At 42.0% G+C, this 16,205-nt stretch overlaps 2 protein-coding genes across 5 annotated transcripts in view; one reads left to right on the forward strand and one right to left on the reverse strand.

Annotated features, from left to right (window-relative positions):
- Window positions 1-12,774, forward strand: part of USO1 (USO1 vesicle transport factor) — a 55,146-nt gene extending 42,372 nt beyond the window's left edge. For 2 of the 4 annotated variants that reach the window (XM_084857476.1, XM_084857477.1), the window contains 8 exons: window positions 1,063-1,184; window positions 1,688-1,826; window positions 4,423-4,586; window positions 5,972-6,061; window positions 7,210-7,299; window positions 7,582-7,692; window positions 9,151-9,366; window positions 11,423-12,774. In XM_084857476.1, coding sequence (XP_084713602.1) covers window positions 1,063-1,184; window positions 1,688-1,826; window positions 4,423-4,586; window positions 5,972-6,061; window positions 7,210-7,299; window positions 7,582-7,692; window positions 9,151-9,366; window positions 11,423-11,506 — 1,016 coding nt within the window. In that variant the 3' untranslated portion in view covers window positions 11,507-12,774. The remainder of the gene's footprint in view (window positions 1-1,062; window positions 1,185-1,687; window positions 1,827-4,422; window positions 4,587-5,971; window positions 6,062-7,209; window positions 7,300-7,581; window positions 7,693-9,150; window positions 9,367-11,422) is intronic. The other 2 variants (XM_084857478.1, XM_084857479.1) reach the window with 1 other exon arrangement.
- LOC146344497 (uncharacterized) overlaps window positions 1-16,205 on the reverse strand; it is a 49,732-nt gene that overhangs the window by 10,974 nt on the left and 22,553 nt on the right. The gene's annotated exons all lie outside the window — the stretch shown is intronic.

The raw sequence follows: 16,205 nt of genomic DNA on the forward strand, positions 1-16,205 counted from the left end.
ACTAGGGTATATAATTAATTCTCAAAGGGGAAGGGAAGCGCATGCTGGCTTCTGCCATCAGCCAGGGGCCACTGAGAGGCTGCACCCACTGCTTCCCAGGAATAACATCAAGCCAATGGGGAGACCCATCCATCGGCCAGAGAAGGAGCAGTAGCAGGGACCATGCTTCCTGCTCCCTGCCAGAAAGAACACTTGGCTCCCACTGACAGTTGCCCTGGGACTGCAGAAGGAAGGGGAAAGAACGCTCTGGCCCCATCCATCAGCCAAGGGAACAAGAACCTCATTCCAGCAAGAACACCAGCAAAGGAAGTGGTCAGCCTGGCCTGAAGTGCATTTAAATGCCAGCTTATAGCTCACCACCTTCTTTGGCCTTGAAAAACAGATCTCCCTCCTCTTCCTTTTCCCTCCCCTTCCCTGGTGTGTCTTTTGCTAGGCACTGAACAAAAATAAGAAATAAAACAGGCCCTGCATACAGGCTTACAGTCTGTAGGTAAAGAAGAGACAGACATATTTGGGGGAAAGGAAAAGGGAACAAAGATCAGTTGAGAAAAGCCAGGACGAACATGTCTTAAGGAGGTGCTTGAATGTAAAAACAAAGGAAGATACTTAGACATCTGGTGGAAGGGCACTCCAATGATACAGAGCCAAGGGAAGATATTAAGAGCAAAGATAACACAAACCAAAACAATAGCAATATGACTAAACATTTGAAATCTATTTAAATGTCCTTTCTTGAAGTATTGGAGGGAATCATTGAACAGTGATTTTACATTTTCTTCAGTGTAGTAATACAGAAATCCGGAATGTTTGAGAATTATTATTGCTGGAAGTATTAGGAATTAGGGTTATCTGCTTATTTTAGATTGCTGAAGTACTTGGCTATGCAGGGAGGGAATTGTGTTTTTTCCATACTAAAAACCATGTTTCATTGTTTCTTGGGAGGCCGTCATCAAGATAGAAGCCATAAGATAACTATCTCTTTATCTCCCTAATCTGTACAGATGTTAGGATGCTACAAAAATTGGCTTACATTGTCTAACAGAATGAACAATTATTTCACAGGTGTTCTAACGAAGGCAGTTTATAAGTCTAGTGAAGAAGATAAAAAGGAAGAGGAAGTGAAAAAAACATTAGAACAACATGACAACATAGTGACGCACTATAAAAATGTCATTAGAATACAGGTAAATTACATTATAAATTAGTTGAATTTGGTCTAGTGGGCATAGTGTATCTTTAAGGAGGCATGTCAGAGGACCAAACTTCACATTACTTTAAGGACACTATTGAAGCATGCAGTTAAAACCTGCCATTTCTCTTAACAAAAAGCAGCCATGGGGAAGGACTGATTGGATTGGACCATGGCAGAAGGGAATGAGAAGTTTAACCCTTCTCACACACACACACACACACAAGCATTTTTTCTGTTTAAAACCAACCCCAACCTTTATTCAACCTGCTATTTGTCCCCAACGGTAGCTACATGCTGAAAATCGCACCTTTGGAGAGGTGAGATTTAGTGGGAAAATAATCTAGGAATATTTATGGGTAAAATGCCTGTGGTTGTTTAATTTCTGTGGTGATGTATTCTTTCTAAGCAAAATAAATATAATAGGATGTGGTGTGTAGTTCCATATTAAGGAACTAATGTAAGCTTACATTAACTAGATTCTTTTTCATTTTAAAGGATCAGGAACTTGAGGAACTGAAGAAACAAGTAGAGACTTTAAAAGTTCACAATGAACAGTTGCAGACAGCAGTCACACAACAAGTGTCACAGATCCAGCAGCACAAGGACCAATATAATCTCCTTAAAGTACAGCTAGGTACTACTGCTGGCAGTGTCTTCTATAATTGCTGTTGAATTCAGGTGCTACAAATTTGTATGCCATGGGGTTTCAGATTACATTTTGCAACTTACTTGAAGAGCCATTGAACACAGACAGATGGCACATTATTTACATATGTGCTGGTTTATAGGTCCCTGGAGCCACTCCAAGTTTTCGTTCAGGGCATTGTAATTGGATGGGGGAAGTCCTGAGATTGTTGGTGATTCAAGGTAGTGTCCTTAGGGGATCAAAGAACTGGAACAGTAAGGGGAGATGGTGATGTGGGGGTAGAGCAGTTACTAGAAGAGGTAGATAAAAGCCTGGACTGTCAAGGCTGAAGTTGTAGAGGTAGAAAGGTGTCAGCCTGGGATTGTAGGAGCCTGGTAAAGGACAGAGGAGGAGCAGGCTTTCGGTTGAGGCAGTGAATGGACAAGCATCAGGGAGATGAATGAGCAGAATGGGTTGTAGGAGGGTGAGTGAACTTTGCTTGAACCCTGCCCTGAGAAGTCTGTGTTTGCTTGAAGTAATAGCTAGCTAGCATCAGTTATGGTTCCGAGCCCTAGTGCCATCCTATGTCTCAGGAGCTAAGAAGAGGTCCTTAGCCAACCCTAGCCATCTCTTTGTGTTTGTGTAACCTGTCTCCTGCTCCCTCCTCAATTATCCCTAATCAGCTAACCAGACAGAGATGAGTAGGGAAGGAGTTTGATATGCTAAAACATAAATTTCAAAGTCAGAAGAAGATTTGCTTCTATATTGGTGACCTCTGACCAAAAGAAAAATGTTGTGCATACAAAATGATGAGAGATTCACCTAGATTTCCGTCACAAAAATGGTGTATATCGCTGAGGAAAAATGTTGTTTTTTTAAGCACTGTTGTAGAAATCTGTAAACCAGCATTGGGCTGTCATCAGTCTTGGGAGGTCTGCTAACTTGTTTTTTTTAATTAGAGTTCTCATAGTCCACCAATGCATGTGTTAAATTGTACGAAATAATAGTGCATATTCAAGTTCTTAAAGGCATAATTAATACTGTCCTGGGAATGTTCTTAAGGAAGCAGTCTTATGCCCCCTAGACATTGTCTGAGGGTCCATAGGATAGTAGGCCCCAACCATGGAAGGGGGCAGCCATAGATCCGACCCCCCCCTTCCCCACCCCCTCCTAGTCGGTGTGGAAAGAAACATGGCAGCTGGGCTCCAAGGTCAGAAACTTGGCAGAGAAGGAAAAAGGGGGTGTTCCAGTCAGTGGAGAGGGGAGGAGACGGGAGAGGCCAGGATATGAGCTATCCTTCCCTCTCCCTCTGAAGCACTGTCACTAGGCAGGGAAAAATGCCCATCTAGCGAAAAACGACCGGAGGACGGGGAGGCAAAGATCACCTCCGCTGCTCCTCCTGCTTCAGCCCGCCAGGGCCTTGGATACACAGAAGCCTCTGAGTCTCACAAAGGCTCAGCCCATAGGATTTGCATCCTTAGTGACTTTGTGGGATATGAATTATGTAAATAAATAAAAACTAATGTGTATTATGGTGCTGGAGAAGACTCTTGCGAGTCCCCTGGACTGCAAGGAGGTCAGATCGGTCAATCCTAAAGGAAATCAACCCTGACTGCTCATTGGAAGGACAGATACTGAAGCTGAAGCTCAAATATTTTGGCCACCTAATGCATAGAGAAAAGTTACTGGAAAAGACCCTGATGCTGGGAAAGACTGAAGGCAAAAGGAGAAGGGGACGGCAGAGGATGAGATGGCTAGATAGCATCACCGATGCAATGAATATGAGCTTGAGCACACTCTGGGAGAGAGCGCAGGACAGGAAGACCTGGCGTGCTATGGTCCGTGGGGTCACGAAGAGTCGGACACAACTTAACGACTGAACAACAACAATTTGTATTAACTGATCCTTAGTATGCGCTCTTGCTTAAGAACAGAAGTGCCTTAAGAATTCAGACCAAGGTCCAGCTAATCCAGCATTTTAATAACAATCTCAGCAGTCAACAGGCATGAGATGGCCTACCAAAACTTGGTCCATTTCCCGTGGCTAATGCCTACTCCAAACTACAGTAAGGGCGCAATCCTGTGGGTAAACTCATTATTACGAGTACTCCAATCCTTGGTACTCATAAGCCCCCGAACTCTGAGGCTTACAAGAACCCTATGCAGGGAGGGAAGCACCTCGCGCCTGCTGCTCTGCGTTTTTGCCCCTCTAGTGTAGGCTTCGGGGAGTTGGAGGGAGGGAGGCTGGGGCAGCCATAGGAAAGATCGTAGGCATGCCGACCCCATCTCCTCACTTCTCCTGGGAACACCCCATTCTCCCCATCTCCGTGCTCTGTTTTACTAGCACGGAGAGGCAGCTGGTGCAGTTCTCTCTGTGCCAGCTACAAGAGGGAGGGGAGTGCGGTTTCCTGTCTCTGAGCTCAGAGCCAAGAAACCAAAAAATCCTGTGTCCCCTAGGGTATAGGATTGCTCCCCAAGACATTTAAATCAGTATCTTGTAATATTCCTGAGAAAAGATAGATTAAAAAGAGTTTGGGGTAAGAATTGTTTTTGAAAATTACGTCAACAACACTACAAATAAGCCATTTCTCAATCTGACTAATAGGAAAAGACAATCAGCATCATAGTTCTCACAGTGATGTGGCTCAAATGAATGGTGTTCAGCCAGAAGAAATCAGCAAATTGCATGAGGAGGTCGAAGAATGGAAGCACAAGCTTGAACTATTACAGGAACAGCTGAGGGAAAAGGATTCTTTGATTGAAACCTTGGTGAGTAGTGCAAAGTGTCGCTGTTAGCATCTGATCTGAAGCTTTCAGTCCATTCTTGCCTATTGTAGAATATTGTTCAGGAAAGGATTTGTTCTCTTGCTCCCAAATCCAAAAGTAGACCATACGTTCCTGGTATCAGGGGAGAGGGTGTGGTCCTGCCATCTAGAAGTAACCTTTTATTCCCTACTTTAATGAAGGGTGACCAGTGGGAAAGAGTTTGGTTTGCAACATGAACATATTTGTTTGCTTAAAGGACTTCTGTCCCATCTTATCACACATAGCCATAAGGTGGCTTGCATCATGAAATAAAAACCGTAAAAGCAGCAGATAAAACTATAGAAAAAGCTGGTAAAACGAATTGAGGCATCAGTACCAAAGAAGGCAATTAAAAGGGTCTCAGACATTTTAAAAAGCCAAGCAACAGAGAACGTAACAGACTTCATCTGGCACCTAGAAGATGGTAAAGAAAGTGCCAAGCACACATACCTAGGCCAGGAGTTCCACAGTTGGGCACCTTTGCTTGAAAAGGTCCTCATATCAGTAGCTGCCTTCCTAATCTCCTAAGCTGAGGAAAATACAGAGATGGGACTCTGATCTGAATTGCTGAGCCTTACAATTGGTAGATCAAATTAAAAATGTTATTTATTAACAGCAGTTTCTGAATTTTACTTCCTCCATTATTTTCAGTCCACTTCTGCAAGCAAATTTCATGACTAAAAAGATGGATTGGTATAACCACATTTAAAATTGTGAACTGCCTAAAAGAGCTTTGGCTACTGGGCCTTCTAGAAATGTAATAAATAGTACAGGTGAAATGGAGTCCTTACCCTACTTTGAGAAGTTGTTGGGGGTAGAATAGATCCCAGTTAGCTTAGGTCTTAGGTAACTTCAGTTCCATGTCAATAGGGATAAATCTGATGCTTGATAGCTTAGTAAGTTAAACATAATAATTTAAAAAACTGAAAGTGTGGCAGGCGAGGGTGTTGGTGAAACATCAGAGAACAACTGACCCCATTATTTTTGAGGAGTGCATCAACTATGAAGTGGTTCAGATTTGCTAAAAAAAGTTCTACAAATATTGGAAAGAGCTGCTAGGGTCCACAACCAACCCATTAGCATAAGAGGGTGGGAAATAACCACCAACGGAAAATCTGATTTCTGTGACCTGTATAAACTATGTGATTACCAGAAGTGATCTCCCCTGGCCTCAAAGATGACACCAAGCATTGCCACACACTTGAAAGCCTATAATTGAACCTGCAAGAACTAGAAAACTGCTGCTGTTTTTTTTTAACTGAAAGCTGAGACTTTTCAGGAGGTGTGAGATTTAAAAATGCTTGTACTTTTTAAATAAATTATTTTTTGTTAATATCTGATATTTGCAGAAGCTTTCACCAGTAGCAGGAGGAACAATAGAGCAGTCTTCACAAACCAATAAACCAAGTGGTCCTGATGCTGATAGTGAACTATGTAAGGTAGGACATTTATGCTGCTTGTCTAGGATAATTGGTCAGGATACTTCCTGGTTGAAACTGGGGAGAAACCATATCCTTCCTGCTTGAAACTTCCTGCTTGATATCATGTTGTTAATCATTGAAGAAAGTATCCTGCATGAGGGAGTTGCTCACAAGACAGAGCCACGTGAATCTTGTCTCTTCTGGCGAAAAGAATGCCTCCTGCCACAGGTTCTGCAATGGTCTGCTCTGCGATGACAGGGTTTATTGAGAACTCCTGCTCTGTCACTGCAGGCCTTTAGCAGCACAGTTCACCTCTCTCTCTCTCTCTCTCTCTCTCTACACACACACACACACACACAAACACACACACACACACAGTTTCCCCTGGGTTAAATAATTAGGGTGGAGCGGGAGCCAGACTGATCTGACATTTATTAAGGCTTTGGCATGAGATTCAAATGCCAAGGGATTTTTGTACTTCTACAAACTTTGGGGTTGATACCTGCCTGCATCAAAAATGGCACTTATGCCTGAACATGGGAAATCAAGGGAACATAGGAAATAGATAGCTATGATCCCATGGGTGAATGTCCACTAACATTCTTGCTGCCGCGTGCTGAACCAACTGAATTTTCTGAAGACTCTCCAAAGGTAGCCCCATCAAGAGCACACTGCAGTCATCTAAGCTGGATGTAACTAAGGCACAGGTTACTGTGGCCAGTGTGATCTTTTCAGGAACAGGCACAGCTGGTGCACCAATGTATGGTGGGCAAAGGCATCTCTGACACAGCTGCTACCTTGTGTCCAGGTGCAAAGTTGGATCCAGGAGTATCCCAAACTCTGAACCTAATTTTTTAAGGGGAGTGTAACCCGATCCAAAACAGGCTAAATCTGTATTCTAGATTTTATCTCTCTCCTGACTAGGTACCTTGTCTGGATTAAGCCTCAATTTATGAACCTCCATCCAGCCCCTTACTACTTCAAGGTACTGGTTCAGGACATCAGTATCTGATGAAAATGAGAAACAGAGCTGCATGTCATCTACATGTTGATGACAACACACTCCAGATCTCCAGACAATTGCTCCCAGTAACTCCATGTCATGGTTATGTTTGCAAACAATACGGTTGGTTTGGTAGCTGAATTTAATTTCCCCCCCCCCACAGGAAGTTGAAACCTTGAGGACCCAAATCCAGTCACAGTCCACAGATATTGTTAAACTTCAGACTGAAAAACAAGAACTGCTTCAGAAACTGGTAATATTGTAAGGCTTTCACTATACCTTTTTGTGTGAATCCTTTCTATAGGCTGTAAGGAACAGTATTAATCTTCCTGTCTCTTTGAACTGCCCAGTATCATCTGTAAGTAGCCAGGGCCGATCCATATGCCAGTGTATCTGTGTTGGACTATATCTGCACAGACTGTCTTCCATTTCTGTTTCATTCACTATACTTTGCCATACAAAACAAATCACAAATATTAGTCTGACAATATACCCTGCCCGCTGTTACTCTTGTTCAGTGTTCTTTGTTTTGCAGAGCCTAGCTCCAGTTCCTGTGTCAGGAGACAATGGCACTATTACGGGAGCAAAGATGGCTGACTTGGAAGGAAGGCTCTCAATGCTCATGCAGGAGACTAAAGAATTAAAGGTTGCTTCCTAATAAAATTTGGGTGGCTAGTGACAACTTGTTTCCTACAAATTGCTCTAAACATTTCCTCTTCCAGCTTACGATCAGATCTTCACAAAGAGTTTTTCATTAGGCCTTCCACGTGGGGTCTAATTGCCCATAAGCCTAGGCAGGAAAGCTGCTTTTAAACTCTGTGGTCTCATAGTCCACTTTGTGCAATTGTAAATCCTCTCTTAGCCTAAAGCTCTTATCCAATAAAATGCATGCAGGTGTGCAAAGACACTGGAATGTCCCAAGAGGCAAACCAAGGAAATCCTCAATTAGTAATGTATGCTGAGGATTGCTTTCCTTCCACTTTTTTTTTTTTGTTGCTTTCCTTCCACCTGGAAAGGAATTTTTTTCCTCAAAAGGTTTTAAAAATCCGCCCAACCATGTGTCTAAATGAACTGTATCATAACATTTGGGAACAGGATATCAAAGAGCTGTCAAGGATCAGTGATAGGAACCAAGTATCTTGGGACAATTTTGCAATTCACAAGTGCTTTAGTGACCGTGTCTGGATGTCGCGGCGGCTTTTGGCAGCAATTCGTGCATTAGTTAACCCACATATTGCAGGGATGCGAGCCACTCCTTGTTTCTATCAACAACCCTCGAATGGTGCATTCAAGGGTTGTTTCCATGAGATCCAAACCAGGGCACTTGGGGGTGTTTGTGGGTTGAAGAGCCCCAGGTTTACCCAAGAACAAGCCATGGGTTCTTTAACCCAGAAACAACCCGAAGTTCCTGAGTTTGGACATCACAGAAACAACCTTGCGTTGTTAATGGAAAGAGGAAGCAGTTCATGCACCGCATGCATCCCCACAACTTGTGGGTTTATTAACCCATGAATTGCTGCTGAAAGCCACCATGATGTCTGAACATGGTCACTAAAGCACTTGTGAATTGTAAAATCATCCCAAGATACTTGGTTCAGGAGCTAAAGCTTAATAGTAGAGTACTTGCTTAAAGTCCCAAATCCAATCCCCAACACTTCAAATTAAAAGGATCTCTGGTGTCTTCTGCTGGGAGAGACCTCAGCTGGAGATCTATTGCTGCAGTAGATAATACTGGGCTAAATTATCTGAGTCAGTAGAAGGCAACTTCATGTGTTCATAAAATCGTTCACCCAAAAGGTGAGGGAAGAGCATCTTGGTGCTTCTTACTTCAAATCAGCTTCCACATTTGATTTCCTCCTTTATCATATAAAGAAAATGGACACTGAGAGAAGGAGGGTCAGGGTTTTAATTTCAGTAGGTAACTTTTATAAACAAGTCCTTTGTATGAGACATGCAAGGTAACTTTTATCTTAAAAGAATGTTGAATTATCAACAAAGTGCTGACGCTGTTAAGACTTGCAGTAGTGAGGTGTGTGCCAGCCACTTCTAGATGCACAGCTTTTTATGTATGGTCACTGATGTTTTTGTTTTGTTTTACTCCCAGAATGATATTGCAACTCTCAGTGAAGAAAAGGTATCTCTGAAACAGCAGCTGGATTCATCCAATAGTACTGTGGCTATTTTGCAAAATGAGAATAGCAAATTGCAGCAGGAAGTGGCAGAATCTAAAAAAGAGCAGGATGACCTTCTGGTTCTTCTGGCTGATCAAGATCAGAAAATAGTTGCATTAAAGAATAAGCTCAAGGAACTTGGAGAACCGGTAAGATGCACATTCATTGAAAGCAAGTGTAAGGCTTAATTCGGCTTGAGTAATTATATCAAGTGTCTACTTCCACCCTTTCTGTGCTGCCCCACTTTTAATTATATAGTGATGGAAACAGCTCAGTGTTTTAGTCAGTACTTATTTTAGAGACAGTTGAAACTAGTTAGATCATACCTATTTGTGAATCTTACCACTGCTACCATTGTGTGTAAACAGTTCTGCATTGGGTGGGGTATTCTCCAGGGCAAACTTAAATATTGCCAGTATTTATCTGAAATATGTGACAAATAAAACAAGAATATTACAGTTTCAAATGGTAGAAAAGTACTTTCCTGGGTCTCAAAACATGAAGGAAATAATTTAAATCTTAATTACTTTAATTATAGTGCCCATGAGACTACTGTAAGACTTGATATGAGAGAGTTGGTAAGAGAATTCAGGTTAAGTGTAGATTGACTCCGTATGTCCAAGATCAAACTTCTAATCTTTTTTTCCAAGCATTCTTTGTTATATACACTCTGTGACTGGGTTTGTCATGGCTTATTTAAGCTACAACGAGCTGCAGCACCCGCAAGTGCCAACCTGAATATTCAAGCTGCAGCTTGTGTTGTCCAAACTTGGGAACCATGGCTTATGCGGGAGTTGTTTAGCCCCATGGCCCCGGTTTCAGACAACACAGCAAGCTGTGGTCATGGCTTGAATGTTCAAAATGGCCACCAGCACACACTACAACTCACTGTGGCTTAAATAGCTGCATCAAAGAATAAGCTCAAGGAACTTGGAGAACCAGTAAGATGCACATTCACTGAAAACAAGCATAAGGCTTAATTCAACTTGAGCAATTATATCAAGTGTGGCAACTGGTCCTCTGTATCCTTAGGCAACATGACAAACTACCCTGCTGGACAGGCACAAAGCCTTAGCTTTTTCTTTGCTACCCATGTTTAGTATGTTGCCAACTCATGTCCCTTCTCTTAATGCAACATTGCAAAAATATGACCCTTCCTCTCTGCTCCCTTGGCGAAAACCCTGGTTCATGTTCTAGTTATCTTCTCCCTCAACCTGGTCATCTGTTGTCTCAGCTCAGCCAACTCACACCTACCCAGAATTCTGCCACCAGGTGATGCCCGTTCTTAAATGTCTACACTGGCTTCCTATTGGCTCCTGTATCCAGCATAAGCTGTCTTTTAGGGACCCATTCTGACGTTTACAGCTGGGATCTGCTGCATTATGGTTATTTCCCATGGGAAAGGAATCCATGATACAATGCTTATTGTCAGTGTTGTTGCTTCCATAAAGGAATATTAATTAATCATATAAGGTTTAATCCATTAGATTTGCATATGGTTTATTTATTTATTTATTACTTTTCTATACCGCCCAATCGCCAAAACTCTCTGGGAGGTTCATAAACATTAAAACCACAAATACAGCATAAAAACAAAAGAAAATATAAAAGCTTAAATAAAACCTAGCTGCAATGCAGAGATTTGAAATACAGTAACAAATTTAAAGCAACAGAGCTAAAAGACTAGAATACTAAAATGCTAAAATTCCTGGGAAAATTAAAAGGTCTTCACCTGGCACCAGAAAGAGTACAGTGTAGGAGCCAGGCAAACCTCCCTAAGGAGCTCATTCCACAGCTGGAGTGCCACAGCAGAAAAGGCCCTCTTCCTGGTAGCTGCCCTCCTCATTTTCTTTGGCAGGGCCTCCCAGAAAAGGACCACTGAACATGATCTTAGAGTCCAAACAGGTACATATGGGAGGAGAAGATCCGTCAGATAATCTGGCCCCAGACATTTAATAAAAACCCTTAGCTTTGATGAAAGAAGCATTTTTTTGTTTTGTTTTCAATGCTGTGAGCAGGCAGGCACCATCTCAGAAGAGGCATTTCCCCCTGTATGATAGAATAAGAGGAATGCCTCTTCTAAGAAGGCAGCTGCTGCCCATGGGTTTGTAAGTACAATAAAAATAATTAGCAATTTTAAGAATCTGCTGGCCAATTAATCAGTTAATGGATTGATCAAATTATGCTTTTTTCACTCTCTGAAAGGTTGAGGATGAAGACGATATCGAATCTGGTGACCAAGGTGAAGAAGATGAAGAGGAGGATGGAGAAGAAGAGGAAGAAAATTAATTGTGCTTTATTGTGTCAGATATGGGAATCTTGTAATGATGCATTGTAAGAACAAATGTTGATGGCCTTGTGATGCAAAACACCTGGTTAAGGAAGCAGAAGGATTGCTAGGACTAGTCTTGAGTTTCTGATCTGATCAAAAAATGCTTTGTAGATGAAACAGAAGTCTACATTTAAGGTTTACATGCACATCCAAACTGAATTGTTAACACATTAGGAGCAGTTTTAGATGCTGTCAGAAGCATTGAAGGTAACAATGTGATGAATTAAGCGTGCTGCCATTTGCATATGTTCACTGTGTTTGTCATTACTTAACTTTCCTTTTTTGGATCTTTGATGTGATTAAATATGGTATGTATATGGTTTAACATCTGTGGAATGAAATCATTGCCTCCTGTATTCAGCAGAGAAAGAACTCGAGCTTTTTCTTGCTACATTTTTAAAAAAATAAAGATTAACATGGATGGGTTGGGCAAGTAAAGGGGGTTAGACCTTTTGGCTTTCTTCTCAGTGGATTTCAGATTGAGGGGAACTGTACAGCAATGAGTGCCTTGCACCTGAAATGGCTGCATTCTGTACCTCAGAAGTACAAGAGAAGCTAAAACAATGTGGAAGGATTTTCATAGATAAAGAGCAGTATTTGGTAGCATGTTAAAGCAAACCTTTTTTAGCAAAAATCCCATGCAAAAGTTTAAGATGCTACCAGATTATCACTTTAAAAAGAGACTGTTGTTTTATTATTTAGATGACACGCTGATTCACCATAATTTATTGACTTTTATGCCCAATAGATGAGATTTTTAAAAAGAAAAATTAATTGCAGTTGCTGCATCAACTTGCTGTTTTGGTAATAAAAATAGATGCTATAAAGATTTAGTATTCATTTACTTGATTTACTTGTAATTGCTTTTAATCATCTTTCTTGAATGCTGCATTATCTTGAATAGTCTTACATTTATTTTTTTAGAAGTTTAACTTGCTGAAATGCTATCAAACATGGCATCTTCCATCAGGGAAACTAGACAACTGGTAAAGTTGTTTGCAAAATTTGCAGAGTTTCTATTTATTCCATTGGTAGCTCACAGAACAGTTACGACTAAACTCTGAAATAAGCAGGATTTGGGCCAGTACTATATGGATATGTATTTAAGATGCTCTATTTTGTACTTAACAGTTTATCAAGGTACAGGTAAAAGTATAAGCTGAGTTGCAGCAAAATAAATTGGAGTGCTACTATCCCTCTTTGGAAAGACAAGTATTCCATGTTCAAAAGGCTTTCTGCTATTTAATCTGGTGTTTGTTTTCCACATATCCTCCATATGCAAGAAAAGGAAGCTCACTCCAGAGTGGCATAAAGCTGAAACCTCTGTACTGCAACCTGTGAAAAATGATTGTCTGCAGGACTCACTTGACTCCATGGACTGTAGTTCAACAGCTCTAATTCACAGTGGGATACTGTTGTGGTATTCATATAAAGCTGCCTTATATATAATCAGACTGTCAGTCCATCTAATCCAATGCTGTCTACTCTGACTGACAGCAACTCTCCAATACCTCAGGCAGACGTCTTTCCTAGCCCTTTTAACTTTTCCTGAGGCCTTTTAAACTGGAGATGACAAGGGAATAGAACATAGGAAGCTCTCTTATACCGGGTCAGACTATTCAGTCTAGGCCAGTATTGTCTTTGCTGATGGTCAGCGGCTCACTATGGTCTCTGGCTGACGTCTTATCCAGCCCTGCTACCTGAGATCTTTTCACACAGAGATGCCAAGACTTGAGCCTAGAAGCTTCTGCATGCATGGTATGCGATCTACCACTTAGCTACAGACCCTCCCCAACTGGAATTTAGGGTCTTCTGCATGCAGTGCCAAGCTAGTGCTCTGCCACGGAGCTCTGGCCCTTCTCCAAGAAGGCCAGGCTTCCACTGTATGCTTGAGCAGGGGCTCAAGCCAGGGATCAGATGAAGAATATGAGTTACGCAGGCAGAGTCATCTCTGGTAAACTTCTCCAGCACAGTGTGGTTGTCAAAATTCATGTAAGGTCAATGAATCAAGGTAAGCTGGAGGTGGTCAAACATGAGATGGCAAGATTAAACATTGACATCTTGGGAATCAGTGAACTAAAATGGACAGGCATGGGCGAATTTAATTCAGGTGACCATTATATCTACTACTGTGGGCAAAAATCCCTTAGAAGAAATGGAGTAGCACTCATAGTCAGTAAAAGGGTGGGAAAAGCAGTACTGGGGTACAGTCTTAAAAACGATAGAATGATCTCAGTACAAATCCAAGGCAAACCATTCAACATCACAGTAACTCAAGTCTATGCCCCAGCCACTGAGGCCAAAGAAGCTGAGGTTGATCGGTTCTATGAAGACCTACAACACCTTCTAGAACTAACACCAAAAAAAGATGTCCTCTTCATCATAGGGGATTGGAATGCCAAAGTAGGAAGTCAAGAAATATCCAGGATAACAGGCAAGCATGGCGTTGGTGTACAAAATGAAGCAGGACAAAGGCTAATAGAGTTTTGCCAAGAGAACACGCTGATCATAGCAAACACTCTTTTCCAACAGCACAAGAGGCGACTCTACACATGGACATCACCAGATGGTCAATATCGAAAGCAGATTGATTATGTCCTTTGCAGCCAAAGATGGAGAAGCTCTATACAGTCAGTAAAAACAAGACCTGGAGCTGACTGTGGCTCAGATCATGAGCTGCTTATTGCAAAATTTCTGCTTGAATTGAAGAACACAGGAAAAACCACTAAACCCTTCAGGTATGACCTAAATCATATGCCTTTTGAATATACAGCGGAGGTGATGAATAGATTTAAGGGATTAGATCTGATAGAGTGCCTGAGGAACTACGGGCGGAGGTCCGTAACATTGTTCAGGAGGCAGCAACTCAATCCATCCCAAAGAAAAAGAAATGCAAGAAAGCCGAGTGGCTGTCTGATGAGGCTTTACAAGTAGCTGAGGAAAGAAGGGAAGCAAAAAGCAAGGGAGAAAGGGGAAGATATACCCAACTGAATGCAGAGTTCCAGAGAATAGCAAGGAGAGACAAGAAGGCCTTCTTAAATGAACAATGCAAAGAAATTGAGGAAAACAACAGAATGGGAAAGACTAGAGATCTCTTCAAGAAAATCGGAGATCTCAAGGGAACGTTTTGTGCAAAGACGGGCATGATAAAGGACAAAGAAGGCAGGGACCTAACAGAAGCAGATGAGATTAAGAAGAGGTGGCAAGAATACACAGAAGAACTATATAGGAAAGATCTGAATGTCCCTGATAGCCATGACAGTGCGGTCACTGAACTTGAGCTGGACATCCTAGAGAGGGAAGTCAAGTGGGCCTTAGGAAGCATTACTAACAACAAAGCTAGCGGAGATGACAGTATTCCAGCTGAGCTATTTAAGATCCTAAAAGATGATGCTGTTAAAGTGCTGCACTCAATATGCCAACAAATTTGGAACACTCAACAGTGGCCACAAAACTGGAAAAGGTCAGTTTACATTCCAATTCCAAAGAAGGGCAATGCCAACGAGTGTTCAAACTACTGTACAATTGCGCTCATTTCACATGCCAGCAAGGTGATGCTCAAAATCCTACAAGCTAGGCTTCAGCAGTATGTGAACCGAGAACTACTGGAAGTACAAGCTGGGTTTCGAAGAGGCAGAGGAACTAGAGATCAAATCGCCAACGTTCGCTGGATCATGGAGAAAGCAAGAGAATTCCAGAAAACCTCTATTTCTGCTTCATTGACTACGCTAAAGCCTTTGATTGTGTGGATCACAATAAACTCTGGCAAATTCTTAAAGAGATGGGAGTACCAGACACCTTACCTGTCTCCTGAGAAACCTGTATGAGGGCCAAGAAGCAACAGTAAGAACCGGACATGGAACAAGCGATTGGTTCAAAATAGGGAAAGGAGTACGACAAGGCTGCATATTGTTGCCCTGCTTATTTAACTTATATGCAGAGTACATCATGAGAAACGCCGGGTTGGATGAATCACAGGTCGGAATTAAGATTGCCGGGAGAATTATCAACAACCTCAGATACGCAGACGATACCACCCTAATGGCAGAAAGCGAAGAAGATCTAAAGAGCCTCTTGTTGAGGGTGAAAGTGGAGAGCAAAAGCTGGTTTGAAACTCAACATTAAAAAAACGAAGATCATGGCATCTGGCCCCATCACTTCCTGGCATATAGAAGGGGAAGAAATGGAAGCAGTGACAGATTTTATTTTCTTGGGCTCCAAGATCACCGCAGATGGTGACTGTAGCCATGACATTAAAAGACGCTTGCTCCTTGGGAGGAAAGCTATGGCACACCTAGACAGCATAGTAAGAAGCAGAGACATCACCTTGCCGACAAAGGTCCGTATAATCAAAGCTATGGTTTTCCCAGTAGTAACGTATGGCTGAGAGAGCTGGACTATAAGGAAGGCTGAGCGCCAAAGAATTGATGCTTTTGAACTGTGGTGCTGGAGAAGACTCTTACGAGTCCCCTGGACTGCAAGGAGGTCAAATCAGTCAATCCTAAAGGAAATCAACCCTGACTGCTCATTGGAAGGACAGATACTGAAGCTCAAATATTTTGGCCACCTAATGCGAAGAGAAAAGTCACTGGAAAAGACCCTGATGCTGGGAAAGACTGAAGGCAAAAGGAGAAGGGGACGGCAGAGGATGAGATG

The sequence above is a fragment of the Heloderma suspectum genome, chromosome 5 (assembly GCF_057233095.1).
Source record: "Heloderma suspectum isolate Gila_16-S chromosome 5, 16-S_ref, whole genome shotgun sequence".
In the NCBI taxonomy this organism is placed as follows: Eukaryota; Metazoa; Chordata; class Lepidosauria; order Squamata; family Helodermatidae; genus Heloderma; species Heloderma suspectum.